This window comes from Paraphaeosphaeria sporulosa (assembly GCF_001642045.1).
Source record: "Paraphaeosphaeria sporulosa strain AP3s5-JAC2a unplaced genomic scaffold CC84scaffold_12, whole genome shotgun sequence".
Classification (NCBI taxonomy): Eukaryota; Fungi; Ascomycota; class Dothideomycetes; order Pleosporales; family Didymosphaeriaceae; genus Paraphaeosphaeria; species Paraphaeosphaeria sporulosa.
This window is the reverse complement of record NW_017253371.1, coordinates 1046620-1061787: the sequence shown is the minus strand read 5'-3', so window position 1 is coordinate 1061787 and position 15168 is coordinate 1046620. Positions and strand designations below refer to the sequence as shown.

The 15168-nt window shown below is 56.1% G+C and overlaps 5 protein-coding genes across 5 annotated transcripts; 3 read left to right on the top strand and 2 right to left on the bottom strand.

The window, feature by feature from the left end:
- Nucleotides 1–297: 297 nt before the first annotated feature.
- On the top strand, nt 298–1042 carry CC84DRAFT_1230952 (uncharacterized protein; the record flags this gene model as incomplete). Its single annotated transcript, XM_018183711.1, has 1 exon — nt 298–1042. One exon carries the CDS (start codon nt 298–300, stop codon nt 928–930), a length of 633 nt encoding a protein of 210 aa, XP_018031038.1. The 3' UTR covers nt 931–1042.
- Nucleotides 1043–2904: 1862 nt separating this feature from the next.
- Nucleotides 2905–3338, top strand: CC84DRAFT_321665 (uncharacterized protein). The gene is made up of 2 exons (XM_018185847.1): nt 2905–3164; nt 3217–3338. The coding sequence occupies exons 1-2, from the start codon at nt 3029–3031 to the stop codon at nt 3282–3284; spliced, it is 204 nt and encodes a 67-aa protein (XP_018031037.1). The 5' UTR covers nt 2905–3028; the 3' UTR covers nt 3285–3338.
- A 3353-nt stretch (nt 3339–6691) lies between these two features.
- On the bottom strand, nt 6692–9844 carry CC84DRAFT_1168729 (uncharacterized protein). Its single transcript, XM_018179468.1, has one exon. The coding sequence runs from the start codon at nt 9571–9573 to the stop codon at nt 6904–6906; it is 2670 nt and encodes an 889-aa protein (XP_018031036.1). The 5' UTR covers nt 9574–9844; the 3' UTR covers nt 6692–6903.
- A 370-nt stretch (nt 9845–10214) lies between these two features.
- CC84DRAFT_1168728 (uncharacterized protein) lies at nt 10215–13319 on the bottom strand. Its single transcript, XM_018179467.1, has 4 exons — nt 12929–13319; nt 11773–12878; nt 11287–11707; nt 10215–11239 (listed from the first exon to the last, which is right to left on the bottom strand). Exons 1-4 carry the CDS (start codon nt 13170–13172, stop codon nt 10395–10397), a joined length of 2616 nt encoding a protein of 871 aa, XP_018031035.1. The 5' UTR covers nt 13173–13319; the 3' UTR covers nt 10215–10394.
- Nucleotides 13320–13829: 510 nt separating this feature from the next.
- On the top strand, nt 13830–15027 carry CC84DRAFT_1129499 (uncharacterized protein). Its single transcript, XM_018175835.1, has 4 exons — nt 13830–14077; nt 14123–14163; nt 14217–14292; nt 14338–15027. Exons 1-4 carry the CDS (start codon nt 13995–13997, stop codon nt 15017–15019), a joined length of 882 nt encoding a protein of 293 aa, XP_018031034.1. The 5' UTR covers nt 13830–13994; the 3' UTR covers nt 15020–15027.
- Nucleotides 15028–15168: the final 141 nt, after the last annotated feature.

The following is a 15168-nucleotide window of genomic DNA, read 5'->3' as shown; positions in this document are numbered from 1 at the left end:
CAAGAATACATGCTTTCGCCTCGCATACTAGAATATACATGGTCGCAACTTCAATGGACATGTCGAGAGGAGGAATGGCATCAGGAGGAGAAGGAAAAGAGGCTAAGAGAGATGTACCAATTGTCTTCATCTCTCCACCGTGGTGATGTTGCACGCTCTACAGCTACTGAGTGCCAGACTTGGATGGACATCGTGTGGGTGTACTCGGGGAGGGTGCTCAAATTTTCCAAGGATAAACTTCCCGCGATATCAGGACTGGCAGAGCTTTGGAACAGACGCACACGTTCAGATCGCTACATGGCTGGCCTTTGGCTCTCTCATCTCCCCTTGGGGCTATTGTGGTTCAGCGAACAGACCTTTCTACCACAAAACCATGCATGGCGCGCCCCCTCGTGGAGCTGGGCCTCGCTGGATGGTCTCATCGTTTGGCATAGCGATATGATGACAACTGTCGACCCTGTCTTTAGAATTCTCCCCGAGACGACCGAGGCGATGGGACTTGCTCACGAAGGTGCACCCTATGGCGAAGTTGTTTCAGGGTCCTTATACATTAAAGGACGTGTGAGAAAGGGCAATGTCTCGTCGGATGGCCAAGATGAACCCAATGCCATTAATCTAGACAGAGCGGAAATCTGCTGGGATAACGACAGCTTCGCATCTTTGGCCTCAACCTCCGAGATCTTCTGCCTGCTGATATGTCAGTTCGAACAGGTAAGACAACCAGGACCGTCAGGGTTGTTAATGAAACAAGTCAATCAACAGAAGTATAGCCGGATTGGTGTTTTTCATTTCAAACCTTTGCAGATCTACGACCTTGAAGGAGACGAGCATGTGGACATTGAAGGCCGTGTAGAGAGATTTCAGCGTGCGCAAATAGCTGCGGCTGAGTTGTTTGAATCCTCTGATCCAGCAAGCATTGTGCTGATCTAATCCTGCAGTCAAAAGTCCGGCGAGGTCGCAGCCTAGTGAAGAATACTACCAGATAGTCAGCCTTGATTATCTTGCACAAGATAAGACTTACTACTTCTCGATATGTCCTTCCCATAATAAGTTTTCTTCTCGAAGGTTAAGTCCATTCAGACTTGGACCAGATGGTGAAGCTTCTTTGTGACTGCTGTTAGTGTGGCTGGTACTAAAGAAAGCCACGCTTACCCAACTCGGCTCATTATATATGGTCGTATGTAGCAAAAGCCCTAGCGCGAGCATCATATCCCTGTACAATGATGTCTCAATGTTTGACGGCTGCTGTTCTTCGCGTATGCCAATTGTGAGCACTCGCGAACGAACCGTTCACTCAATCATCTTCCTAGACTGTCCGCGTTTCCCCGATGCAGAAGAAGAACGCTATCATTAGATGCGGTCGCCTGTGGGGCACATAGAGCAGGAAAGCCACGACGACAGACATCCACTCACGAGCGCAACTCCCAGGCAAAGAATCCCTTGGCCAAATCATTGCAAGGATCGCAGTGCTCACTTTATCAGTAATTCAATACAACGATGATCTGTTCAATTAAAATCGGGGTCGCTTCATTTGCGACGAGCTATACGAGATGTCACAACGTCATGTCCGCTTTGATTCAATGAGATAGCCTTTTGCGCCGCCGGAGCTATCGGAGGAGAAGCATGTGATAGCGTTGAGAAGTATCCTGATGGCATGTACAACAAGAGCATGCTCCTCAATATGGATAATGGGTCTCAAGTTGTGGCCAAAGTTCCCAATCCGAAGCGTTACTTCGTCCAGATAGAGTGACTGAATCACAACAGGTCCGGAATGTTCTGAGCACTCCCAGTCCCAAAGGTCTCGCTTGGAGCTCCAAAGCTCAAGAACTCCATTGCTCTATTTAATCATAACTCTCCTAGACACTGAAGCGCAGAAACAACTTTTTGAATTGCGTTTTGCAATCGACTAGCACTCATCCGACAGCTGAAAGCACGATGTGCCCCAATAGTGCTGGTCCCAGTGTCGATAAGACTCAACAAGAGCATGTCAACAAGCCGGTCTCGCAACTTGGAAGCGATGCTGATCTGGAAGCCGGACTGCAGTGCCAGCGACACCCCCTATTGCTCTCAACCGTGGAAACAGCGTGACACCGTCAGAGCAAGCTCAGCCCGATAAGTCCTGAGCGTGAACAGCTCCGAGTAACACAGAAGAGGCACGAAACGGGCAGTACACGCGCTCCACCAAATCTGTGAGGCGTATGAGGGCAAAAGCCAAGCATTAGAAACATGGAAGACTCTCGCTGCAAGATGTGGGCGGAGAACAGTCCCAGCTCACACAGTGAGAAGAGAGTAGAGTTGTAGAGAGTGATAACAGTTTCGTATGCTTGAAGTCTTACAAAGGGCAAAGGCAGTAGGACTGCAGACATGCGCCCTATTGCGATGCAAGGAGTACCAAGGTACAGTAGCTTTGGTTGTCGCCTGTAATAGATGTTGAATATCGCAAACGTGCATGCGGAAGTTAAGCACAGATTCCACGGTCCGTGAGGAGCATAGCAGTGGAGAAGAGTATTATATGGAGAAGTTCACGACGTTTTGCCCTTGAAGGCATGTGGCCCATCGACCAATAAGGCGCCGTGCTAGCCAGATGACTAACTCATTTAGGTTAGCACGGTGCGGGGACAGCAGGCCTGTCAGCTGGCTGCGTCATGTTCCAATCTTGCCCTACGACCTCTCATCTACCAATAGCGTGCAAGTAAAGTATCAGGATCGATCTTCGCTACAAGATCGATCGTAATTCTATTTGCTGCGGACTTGCTTGGTTGCTGGGATGATACCTCGATGATGTATTTTGGTGGTGTGGTTGCTTGCAAAGTAGTGTCGTTTAAGTGGGAAGCCGCCACTCCATCCCCGCAATGATGTATTCCACCTGCATATCCAAGTTTCGGGGTAGCACGGAAGCTTAGTGACGCACGGCGATCAAGGTCAGATACAAGTGCCATATATAACTGTGCAATTGCCATCTCTGATCGGGATAGTATCCCCCATTCAAACTATCTCAATCAAACCAAACAACTTCACCTTCAACGACATGGACGCACTTAAGGGAGTCACCGACACTGTCGGCAACACCGCGAAAGGCGCGACCGACACCGCTGGCGACGCAGTCAAGGGCGCTACCAAGACCGCTGGTGATGCCACCAAGGGTGCCGGCGATTCCGCAAAGGGTGTGCATTTCTCTCCATTTCTAAGCATGCATTTATGCTGATCATTGTGCAGGTGCGACTGGAAAGGCATCAGGAGGCGGCGGACAAGACCACCTCGGACTAGGAAAGACAGGTCTTTAGGTTATAGCCGGTCACCAAGTACAGCATACCATAGTGAATGCATATTACACGATGTAAAGCTCAACCAAGATGCATGAACGAGTGAGAGAGAGTGAGAGATGCCAGACCTAACCTAGTACTGCTTCGGCCGCGCTGAGATTGCACATTGCAAATAGCGATATTGAAGATGTGGAAGGGTAAGCGACTACTCTCCAGTTAAGCCCCAGCCCTGCGGTACCAACATCGCAATCCGGGTAGAGTTGACCTCGCTTTGCAACCGTCATCTTCTCGAGGCATCACCACCTCTTCGTCCGGGCTAGAATGGCAGTGACAATGTGAGTTTTCACAAGCAGTAAGCTCTTTGTTTCAGGCACAACCAGCCTGTGACTGGCTATTTCCCACATCCAGCCGCTGATCCAGGACTTCCTCGTCAGCACTAAAACTGCAGTGCACTGTCAAAACCAGAGAAGAGAAGCGAAATGCTGCTGTCGTCCCTGAAACTTTCGACCCTAACCCACGCTCTCCCTGACGGATCTAAAATTGCAGTGTATACCCACCTGGTAGCCTTGTCGCTGTTTGCCACCGAGCTGAGACAGCTTCTCCTGGCCTGCATAAGATACTGCGGTGCGGGCAGCGGTCTGCAAACTGCTCAGAAACCCCATAGGAGAATTCAAGCTAGTGCAGTGTTTGCACAGTCCCTATTCATTTAATGTCCCATGCTCATATTATGCATAAACATCTCTTCTCTTTGACCTCAGCTATGGCTGACCTCGGCTATCAAAGTCCTCTCGCCGGCGCTAGAAATTGCAGTGTAAGCGGCGCTAGGGAGCCCTCACCCTGAATCGATCCTTAATGCAGCAGATCTCATCCGTAGAGCCTGCTAAGAAGACGTACAAAGTACGAGGAGAGAAATCCATCGCGCGTGGCCGTTATTTCGCGGATCTGTACACCCATACAGCCGCCAGCATTCTGCGCATCCAAGCCACTCAAAACCAGCCAGCCTATGAAGTCCCTGAGCTATGCTTATCACGATATACACATCAGACTTCAGACTATCCACATGCCCTCGCCCGCGCCCGCGCCAAAGAATGCAGCGTGCCCGTAGTGATTACCCGTAGTGATTACGATCAAAGATGATGCCTACTTTCTAACCCTGATCCATAAATCTTTCGATGGGGTTGAAATTTCCGTGCATAGTGTGGGTTTCAGACCGGATCGTGTCGAACTCACATGCAACTTGCATGCACCTTGGCAATAGCTCTGAGAAGACGAAGCTGCGGCATCAGCAACAACATACGGGCAACTCGTTAGAAGCACACTCCTAGACGCTAGCCTCGAATCTCCTCGTCCGAGCTAACGATTGCAGTGCAAAATAAGAACCGGTGTCCCAATTAGGCCATCTACAGGACTCAGCCTAGCCCTGACCTTCGCCCTTCCTCGTCCGGGCTAAAGAATGCAGTGTTGCTGAGTATGACGCAATTTCCAGTGATGCACATCAGACTCTAGGCAGCACAGCCTCAGCTGAGGCCCGAACCCAAGACCTCCCCATCCAGGCTGAAGATTGCAGAGAAATCGGCCCCCGATTGGACCGGCGAGCAAGCGAGCGAGCACCGGAAAGGGGAGACCGCGAGCCTCTTTTTCGAGTCCGCAGCCCTGACCCACGACGTCAACAATTGCAGCATTCGTGCAGACGCCACGCTTTCGTGGACAGTTCAGCCTTGCTCTAACCCACACCTCCCTCGGAGACTGCAGTCCTTCCAAAGTCATCATTGTGTAAGATCCAAAGCTTCAGCCTCAAGGCCACTGTTTACATCTACCTTCCCCTCGACGAGGCTGAATATTCCTCGCAAAGCGGAGCCGAGCCGGACCCTTTCTTTGATGCCTCAGGCACAACCCACGTCCTCATGGACGCTAAGAATTGCAGTGCTAATCTCCGAAGTAGATTCGGTGTAGTAGTATTACCTCCGGTACGGTATCCGAGTAGCAGTGTCAACCTCCGGTGTGCTTTCAAGATTTCAGTGGCTGTTCCGGTGCTGCTTCACAGCCAATGTTGTAAGTCCGATACCATATTGCTCATGATATCGCTGTCCTGATTGGTCTACGAGCTCAGCCTCTCGCTCGCTTGCAAGGTAGTTCCTCTCCTCGCTGGGGCTAAAATTGCAATGTTCACCGGTGTAGTGTTCATTGTGGCCCCTTGCCTATGGTTAGACTCGGGCCCACTGTAAATTCTCCGGTTGGCAAGAAACTCCCCGGCTGGTAGGGCTTTCGTGTGCCTTAGGTACCACCCACCTCGTCGGGTGGGCTAAGATTGCGGTACAGGGTGCCGGTACCTCTCGGCAGGCGCTCCAGATCTCTTTCGGCAACCGTTCCTGATGTATTTCAGCTCCCAAGCTTCCGTAGAAAAGAGCGAGTACGCACCTTAGCCCGTGGTCCCCTCGCCGGGGCTAAAAATGCAGTGCTGTGGCTGTGGCCGCCTCACGTCCCCCGGGCGAGGAAGTCGATGTATTGGGTGCTAGGCAGTATTGAAGCATAGCCAGATCCGCGGTCGTGGGCCGGCTTCTGCTTAGAATGGGGTAATCCCTCAGCCTGACCGATTCGCGTGATATTGCTTGGACCCCAGCCGAAGACCACCTCGTCGGGTCCAAAACTGCAGTGCAACGAACTCATGCTCTCTTCTCTAAACCCTATCCCAAGCGCCCCCTCGTGCGGGAGAAAATGGCAGTGAAATAAACAAACATATCACCCTCATCCTCGTCAAGGCTAAAGCTTGCGGTGAAGCCGCCACACTAAGGCCGTCAACGCACCACCCCCACGGCCAGGCTGAAAAACAAAAACGCGCTGCAACCTTCAGCAGCGTGAGGACCACAAGCAATCTCACGTGCAGATATCAGCTGTGCAATTCTGTTCGGCAACACCTCTTCGTCCGGGCTAAGAAAGCTGGTGCCCGCGACCGGTCTTGACATCCATCTAACCCTGGCCAGGGACCTCCCCTTCCGAGCTAAAGATTGCAGTGTCAGTGGTACTCACGTATTCCCCTACATCCACATATGCAGGGGGCCCATGTAAGATTGCCTGAACCCGGGCCCAGGACCTCGTAGGGGCCAGAAGTGCAGTGCTGTGGTTGTAGAACGGGAGCCCTAGCAAGGCTGGTCCATATACCCCGTCATCACGCGACAGGCAGCAGCAGCTCCCCGTCGGGGCCAAAAAAAGCAGTACTAGGACCGTGCGAACGACGCTGGATTGGGCGGTGCTTGCAAGTGGCCTATGCAAGGCACCGACGTTGCACCTCGAGGCGCCTCCGCGCTAAAGATGGCAGTGTCTCCATCGGATTCATGCCGCCACGATATGCTCGCTCTCGTCCTGCATGCACAACTTCAGCATCACCCAAGTACCCAAGAGGCAGCGGAAATAGTCACATGCTAAACTAGACTACATATAACGACATAACACGGGCTTTCGAAAGGAACAAGAAAAAAGTGGGTATCCATACTCCTCAACTAATCGTCCAGCGAGAAAAGCCAAAACAAAGCCCAGACAAGCAGGTTATCATATACTCGTTAGTCGCTGAAATCCATCCTCCTGTTCCCTTCAATCCCATCCTCATGTCCCTCTCCCCCATCCCTCAATTTTTGCGTTTCGTTCAGTACTTCCTCCTCACCCTCTCGGCGATACTACTCCCCTCATCCTCCTCCACAACCGCCGGCGTCCTGACCCTCATCCTCTCCCTGTGCCCCCTCCGCCTCCGATTATGACTGACATTACTCGCTGAATCGTCCGGCCCGATCTCGCTCCTCCCATCTCCGTCCCCCCAGCCCTCCTCTCCCACAACACTCGCCGGCGTCCCCATCCGCACCTCAATATCCGCCGGCCTGCGAGCTTGCGCAACCATGCTGAGTGCTGCCCCACGCTCCCGCAGCCTGCGCCGCACGTTCTCGGCCGCGACGTGCAGCGCCTCGAAAGCATCTTCCATGGCCTCCATGCCGAGGTAGATTTCGCGCTCGACTTCGGCGAGGACAGCGATCTCGGTTTCTTCGTCGATTTGCACAGGGGCGGGGCCGCCGCTTCCGGGTCGGACGCTACCTGGTCTCGCGGAACCCGGGCGGGGACTCATCATGGGCGCGCCGAACGGGGAGGCAAAGCGCTGCGGGCCACCGAGCGTAGGGACTTCGCCTGAGGGCGTGCGCGAGGCGTTGGGCGAGGGCTCGGCGCCCGACCAGAGGAAGCCATCGAAGCGGCCGGAGACGAGGATTTCCCACTCGTGTTTGGTGACTGCGGCGAGGGTGGCGAGGGTGTTGTGCATGTCCGGGTTGCGCAGCATATACATAGTGACGAGCTGGTCGCGGGGCGGTTGGTACAGCCTGTACAGTCTCTGCAGCGCGAGCGCAGCCTTCGTGATATAGGGCGGCGTGGGGCGGGCATCTTTGGCCGTGCGTGGGTGCGGCATGGTGTCCATGCCCCAGAGGACGGCGTAAAACAGTGGGCGCTGCTGCTGCTCGAGGCGCGTGAGCATGGCGAAGGTGAGGGTTTCGTCGTCGGCGTCTTCGGGGATGGCGTCTTGGTTGTTGGAGAGCCAGGACTGGACTGAGACTTTGGTTTTGCGGGCTTGCTGCTGATAGTGTTCTTTGTACTGCTCCGGGACGTCGACATCGATGCGTTGGCAGGGCGGTTCGAGGTCAGCGATTCCCAGACCGTTTGGTTGTGCTGTATCGACGGGAGGCCATGAAGGAAGGTCGCATCGTCCGGATACCAGCTCGAGAATCTCGCCCCAGTTTACTCCAGCTTGGTCTTCGTGCAGAGGTACATCCAAGCACATGATGCACGGGCATTGCTCAGATGATATGTTGCGTGCGAATACTGCTTCGAGCCGGTCGAGCAGACGGCGTGCCACAGAGCGATACCCGGTGGCGACCGCCAACGAACCGCTGGTGTCCATGACTGCATTGTAATCATTGAGCAGCTTTTTCAGGGGATTGAAGAAGGTGTGAGCATCGTGTGTCTGCGGACCGGATATGCGGGGCGACATGTACTGAGAATATGCAGGTACTGGTGTGCCGTCCATTGCAGCGAGTAGCGTTCTGGGAACTGGCTGCTTCAGGCCTCCATTCTGCAGCAAGTAATCCACTCGTGGCGGGTCCATGAGAGCAGGCGGTGGTGGTGGAGGAGGTGGCGTAAGAGGAGACTCATTATACGAGTCTGCTGATTGCGCACGAGAGAGGGGGTCGGTGATGATTTCAACTGTAGGTCTTGGGGGTGCTTGCTTCGCTGAGAAGGGGGTCGGCAGGACTGAGTGTTGGGTCGGCGTCCGTGGTGAGGAATCTACCACAGAGTCGGGCGACACTTCAGAATTGGTGGGTGAATGGTCCACTCTGCGGGATGGCTGGCGTTCCGGTGGGATCGATGTGAATTCGGAACCTGTCGACTGCGTGACTTCCGAGGATTGCTGGGAACGCGCTCTGACGGTCGTCGACGGCGCTCTTCCTGGCGGCCTCGCGTTCGAGGGGCTGGCTGTCTTCGTCCTCGGCGGCGGTGCTTTTGGCGGTGGTGGGGGCGCTCTTGTGGGGGCTGCTCTTGGAGACTTTGCGCGCACGGTGCTGGGGTGGCTGCTCGTCGTGGAAGTGAACTCGGTGCTGTCGATGTCGGCATCTCTGATGCTCGAGCGAGACGCGGCGCCGGCCCGGGGATCAGGCGTCAGGCGGGTGCCGCTGTCGACGCTCTGTCTGCCTGATGCCATCTCCTTGTGTAGCTCATCGACGTTCCTCCGCATGCTGTTCCTGCTGGCCGTCTTGCGCAGGTCAGCGCCATTGGTAGCGGCGAGCGGCGGACTGGGCGGCGCTCGAGTGGGCGCGGGGGGCGACGTGTTCTTGTGGTCGTCGCCGCCGTCGGTGGGCTCAGGCGTGGCCGGCGGCTCCTCACGCTTGTAGATGTTCTCCTTCGCGTGCGTCTTGGACAGGGTGGGGTAGCCCAGGCTGGTGCGCGAGCCGTTCAGCGAGCTCATGCCCATGGAGCTGCGGCGCTCCATCTCGGGCACGACGCCCATCTTCAGCGGCTTGGGCGCCGACGTCGACGAGGTGCGGGTGCGCTCTTTGGGCGGGCGGTCGGCCAGCTCGGTGACGTCCTCCTTGCTGGCGCCGGTGCTGGCGCTGGAGCGGGGCTTGCGGGAGCTGCCCGACGGCCGCGTCTTGCTGCTGCGGTGGCGCTCGCGGTCCTTGTCCTTGTCCTTGTCGCGGTCGCGGTCCTTGCTCTTGGGGCTGCGGCGCTCGCCCTCGGATTCCTTCCTGCGCCGGCGCGACGAGTCGGAGGCGCTCAGCATGGTGGAGGTCGGTGCAGCTCAGCAGGCCCGCTGTGAGCGCCGTGGTGTGTGGTCGTGCTGCACAAGCGCGGCTGCGAGGCGGTGCGGTGCTATTGGGCTCGTCTCGACATGTGCGGAGACGGGCGCGCCTATCAGCGGGCGGAGCGGCCAGGCAGGGAGTCGCTGGGAAACTCGGCGTGTGCGGTGTGCAGATGCTGTGGGTGCAGCGGGTATCGTCGAGGGCGAGTATGCCAGGCGGTGTCGTCCCTCTGCTGTCGGCGGGCTCGTCCCGGTGCTCTGACGTGTAAAGCCCCCAGCCGTCCAAGCCACCCAAGGCAGCGAGCGCACCCAGACGATCGACCGCGGCAGACCAGGAGCCACCCGCCTTTAGTCCCGATCCAGCCCTGCTTCCACATCGCCGTTGCGCGCCCAAGTCTGCAATCCATCGCGTCTTGCCTCAACTGCTCGAATTGCAACAGGCCTCACCGCTCCTGCAATCGACCATGGCAAGACCCACCAACTCGTGCCAGCGCCTCCGAGCTGAGGGAGAGGGTCTTGTAGCATCGATGATTGGCTCGAGCATCGGGGAACCGCCAGCGCATCCCTGCGTACAATTTGGATGTGCTGGTCGGGGTAGCATATCACTCACTTCGCGGTCAAAAGGACAGAAATACTGCATTGTTCGCACCGCATCGGATATAACGTCCACCCATTACCCATCCCCTGAGCCCACGGAACCGGCTCCCAGCATCCCACAGACACGCCTGTACAAACAAAACAAACGTAGGGGCACTGATCATGCCGTCGTAACGCGTGCACTAAATGAAAAGCATCAATCTCCCTCACAGCACCTCGCGGAACTTCGAGTCCCGCACCGGACTCCCGCTATTCCTCGCATTCACATCCGTCGGAAAACTCGGCGGCGGCGCGAGATTCTCGTTGAACGTGTCCCTGGCCTCTTCATACTCGCTCAGCTGCGACACCTTGCTCTCCTGCGTCGCTGTGCGCTCAATGGGCCGGCCTCGCGACGAGTCGGCGGACAGCGAAGAGATGTCGGAGTGGCGGCGTCCAAACTCGCCTTTGGCGTTTGGGATGTGATTCGGGATCACGTTGCCATCGCCCGCCTCCTGGTTGGACCGAGGGTTGGATTCCGAGTTGCGCAGAGAAACGCCGCCGATGAAGCCGGGCTCGGGCGTGGCCTTGGAGCGCCGCTTGAACTTGCCGAAGAGGCCCGTCAGGCGTTTCTTTGATGGTGACGTGGGCGAGGTTGGAGAAGTCGAAGCGTCCTCCGTGGCTGTCGAGGGGCGTGCGGCCGTCGCTTCGTCCTCGGTCGTAGATGCGCGGGCTGCCACAGGCTCCTCAACAGATGTTCGCTCGGCTCGGGTGGCATCAGGGTAGTGCTCGTCCTCATCGACGAGGGTACGAGTGGCAGCGGGCGAGGCGACATCTCCTGTCGGAGAAGTGGCGGTACCAGTTGTAGCAGCTCCTCCGCTCATTGCCGCTGTGCCCAGTGCAGCTCCACCCGTCGCCGCAGGCACATGCTCCGCTGGCGCTTCGCGAGACTTCCGTTTCTGCTCCTTTGCTAGCCGCTTCTCTTCCGCTTTCTTCTCCTTTTCAGCTGCCTTCTCCTGCTTGGCAGCTGCTTTCTCTTCGGCTGCCTTGGCTTTGAGTGCTCTCTTCTCCTCGGCTACACTCTATCAGCAGTGTGTCATTTCTCTGGGGAACCCGACTTACCCTTGGAGTTTTTCTCCTCGGCCTTGATCTCAGCAGCACGCTCATGTTCAATCTGCTGCTGGCGCTTCTCCTCTGCCAATTCCAGTCTTCGCTCCTCTTCTTGCGCAAATCGCTTTTCCGTCTTCTCATTGATCTCATCCAGTGTCGGCTGCATCCTAGCTTGTGCAATCGCATCGATCTCGGACTGGTCCATATACTTACCGTGGCCGATGTGGACCTTTCCGTGGTTCTCCATGCGTGCTTCGCTGTTTGCCGACGCCCGCGCTCGAGCTTTGGCGTCCCATTCTTCTACCATGGAGGGAGAGAATTTGCCCGTCTTGTCGTACACTTGCTTGTCGATGCCGGCCATCTGCAGAGCGACCTTGCGCTGCGCTGCCTCCATCAGGTATCTGCGGTCTTGCTCGCGCTTCTTCTCGTCAACCTACAAAGCTGTTAACAGAGATCCTTGGAAAACACAGCGCGTCATAGATTTCGCAAATGGCATACCTGAGCGATACCCTTGTTGAGCTGAGACATCTGCGCACGTATCCGCCGCGACTGGAACTCATCATCATCCGAGTCGGAGTCGCCTCGTTCGGGGTTGCTATTGGCTCGGTTTCGCCCACGGCGTATCGACAATCTATTCCGCGACTGCTTCTCGTACCCATAGTAACTTCGAAACTGCGATGCCTCATCCGGGCCAATCTTTGCCAGTCGCTCAGCGGCGAGTTTCTGCGCGGCTTCCTGGATACCAATGTAGCGCATGGCCTCCTGCTTGAGGTTGTCCTCGCCTCTCACGTGGGGCTGCTGTTTCTGAGCAGCAATGGCTCCAGAGTTGGCGTGTCCAGCGGACTTGTTCTTCTCTTGCACGTCCATCATTTTCTTGGCCATTGAAATCGCTGACGCACGGAGCGCGTCGTTCCGTTTCTTCTCTTCCACTTCCAAGGCCACAGGAGGACGGTCGGTGTACATCTCGCGAGAGACTTTGGAGTGTTGGATCCGAGCAGCTTCCATAGCTTCAGATCCCAACCTGTTTGAGTCGGTGATAGTGGTAGCTGTGACTTGCGGTTTCCTCATAGACGCACTGTGTGATATGGTAGCCGCACTCAGAGCGTTCTTCGCGGAATTCTGCGCATCGGGGTACAACGGTGGCGAGGCAGGGCTCGACTGAGCTCGCTTTCGTCTCGTCTCTGAGGTCGCGCCCGTAGCTGCGATTAGAGCCTTCTTTCTCCCCTCTTCCGCATTGCTCCAGTCGGCCTGAGGTCCCAGTCCTTTCTTGGCCATCGCGATGTTCGCTGCAGAGTGACCGTGAGCAGAAGGTTCAGCTTTCCAAAGGTTCAAGTTCACGCCATCTCTGTGCGCAAGCAAAGCTGCCTTGGAACCTGCTGCGCTGGCTGTGGGCTGCCATAGTGGGTCCATCTTGTAATCGTTCGCCAAAAGCGCGGCCTTCCCCGCAGCTGCAGACGTGGGCGTCGCTTTGGGATACGATGGGCTCTTGAAGTTTGCGGTAGCTAGGTTTGCGGCTGCGCCGGCAGAGGTGCGGGTGTCGATGCCGTGCGAAGGGAAGCTGGGCAAGTCATGCGCCTGCGCGTGCTTGAGGCTGGTTGCGGCGCCTGGGGTCGAGGTAAGCAACAGAATTAGGCGCAACAAACGGACATCTCACTAGCTGAAGAAAGCTTGCCGTCGGCTCCAAGCGGGTTGCGGTTCGCCTTCGCAGAATTTGTGCTGTACAAGGCGGCGGCGGACGCATGGTCTTGTAGTGTGGTGTTCTTTGTCTTGTGCGCGGAAGGGTCGGGACATCGCATATCGGCAGCACCATCTACAATGCTCCCATGCATGTGTGCGGAGGCCTTCAGGGGTGCGCCGATCGATCCGTTTGGCGGAGTCTGGGTTCCTAAGGTAGCCATGGCAGGCAACACCTTGGAAGAGGGCGGAATAGGTTTCGCTGGCTCTGCGACCAGCTAGGGGGATATGGATTGCGAATATGAGGTATTTCGCGGGGAGAGCGGACGGCGGCGACAGCCTTAGGGGCCGGCATGTTGATGATGTATGATGGCGGTGGTGTAGGACTATGACATCACAGCGCGCATGTGGGAGTGATCGGTCGCGTTGCTAGCGCCCATTGCTGGCTAGCCTCGCGGTCTTTGGTGACGATCGACCTGGGGATCAGGGCGTTAATCCAACCTCAGCACGTCCCTTATTGGATGGGAGTGTGCCTTTTGTGGCACGAAACAGGAGTGCTCGACCGGATGCAGATTCCAGACCCCAAAAGCGGTTGCGCAAGTGCTGGCCCCCTGTCCATAGCGAGATTCATCACATATAATGTACTGTGCACTTGTTCCTCACAAGCTGAGTACCAGCAGGCGAAGTTAGCCTCGTACGCTAATCGCCGTACCGTACATGTTGCTTTGCTGGGCCTTGGAGTGAGGCCGGCATGTATCTTTACCGGCCAAGAGCAGTCGCCGAGGTGTTGCCTACTTGATGCTTCATCTACCGAGCTAACTGATAGTCTGTTTACGACTGAGTGACCGACCATTCCAGGATCCAGCAGCATGATGGAGCGAAGCATAACTGTTCACAAAAATTCTCCGCGCTCCATGCGGCTAGCGTGACCGACGTCAGAGGGCGATAGGAGCAGGAAATGCACGCGACAACAACATCTAAGTTCGTTCGCAGCCAGTACATAGATCTCCGACACGATTCGTATTTCGCCGAGAGTATAGCCGGGCATGTCGAACACGCAACCACCGCTGAAGAGCATACCCAACTTTCGCGATGCCGGAGCTTTCGTGAATGAGCAGACGGAGCAGAGGTAGTGTGGCAATTTTCGAGCCTGAATCGAATTGACGAGTGTTAGACGCGTCAAGACCAGGCTACTGTATCGGGGCGCGAGACCAGGTACGAAAACAACGACTCTGTGGTACATCGGTACACGACTGACGAAGATGTAGACGATGCAACGAACGAAGACCGACGAAGGCTGGTAGAGGAATACAAGTTAAAAAGCATCATCGACCTGCGAACGAAGTAGGACAACCCTCTAGCCTCCAGTGCTTTGGCTAACAATCCAAGGACCGAACACATCGAGCAAGCACAAAAACGCGATGCCAAGATCAAGGCCTCAGCTGCAGTGCCGCAGTCCAACGACGCGATCGCAGAGCCTCTGAAGATACCTGGGGTGGCATATTACGAGATCAACTTCAATGGCTCCTCATTCTCGCGGATGCTCATCTCCAAGCTGTCGTGGACGGAGTTCTTCAAGTTGGTTTGGTTGATGGCGACGGGTTACCGGAAAGATGCGATCAAGATTCTCGCACCGCACATGGAAGAGATGGGCCTTGTGGGCCTGGCCATTGCGTCCGTGGATGTGTGCACGTCCGAAGTGAAGCAGGTGTTCGACGTGCTCGCTAAGGAGGAGAATTGGCCTGTTCTGGTACATTGCACGCAAGGGAAGGATAGGACGGGGCTTATTGTTATGCTGCTGCTGTTCCTGCTCGAGGTGGACGAGGCAGCGATTGAAAAGGACTACCTGTTGTCCGGCCCAGAGCTGGAAGCAGAGAGAGCAGAGCGCGTGAAAGAGATCCAGAGCATCGGCTTGTCGGAGCAGTTTGCGCTATGCCCACCCGACGTGGTTTCGACAGTGCATGCACATGTTCAGGAGAAGTACGGTGGGGTAGAGGCGTATCTTCTGTCCACTGGCATCACCACGGAGCAGGTAGCCCGCATCAAGCGCACGCTACGGAGCGACGTGTGAAGGAAATATATCCCTTCAGTACTACCGGCGCACAAAAATCGACCGAAGACGGTGAACACGCATGCATGTGGATACGTACCGCGTTCTTATCGGCTGGCGAGGGGCGGGCAGCTGCACCCTAGCTGTAGCTCGTCCAATTCGCTAAGCGT

Excerpts from the sequence above, each read along its gene's own strand:
- CC84DRAFT_321665 (XM_018185847.1), top strand. The coding sequence starts at position 3,029 with ATGGACGCACTTAAGGGAGTCACCGACACTGTCGGCAACACCGCGAAA. Across the intron at positions 3,165-3,216 it reads TGCCGGCGATTCCGCAAAGG|GTGCGACTGGAAAGGCATCA; the intron begins GTGTGCATTTCT and ends ATCATTGTGCAG.
- CC84DRAFT_1168729 (XM_018179468.1), bottom strand. The coding sequence starts at position 9,573 with ATGCTGAGCGCCTCCGACTCGTCGCGCCGGCGCAGGAAGGAATCCGAG.
- CC84DRAFT_1168728 (XM_018179467.1), bottom strand. The coding sequence starts at position 13,172 with ATGGCTACCTTAGGAACCCAGACTCCGCCAAACGGATCGATCGGCGCA. Across the intron at positions 11,708-11,772 it reads TCAACAAGGGTATCGCTCAG|GTTGACGAGAAGAAGCGCGA; the intron begins GTATGCCATTTG and ends ACAGCTTTGTAG. Across the intron at positions 11,240-11,286 it reads CGAGGAGAAAAACTCCAAGG|CCGAGGAGAAGAGAGCACTC; the intron begins GTAAGTCGGGTT and ends GATAGAGTGTAG.
- CC84DRAFT_1129499 (XM_018175835.1), top strand. The coding sequence starts at position 13,995 with ATGTCGAACACGCAACCACCGCTGAAGAGCATACCCAACTTTCGCGAT. Across the intron at positions 14,078-14,122 it reads AATGAGCAGACGGAGCAGAG|ACGCGTCAAGACCAGGCTAC; the intron begins GTAGTGTGGCAA and ends GACGAGTGTTAG. Across the intron at positions 14,293-14,337 it reads ATCATCGACCTGCGAACGAA|GACCGAACACATCGAGCAAG; the intron begins GTAGGACAACCC and ends TAACAATCCAAG.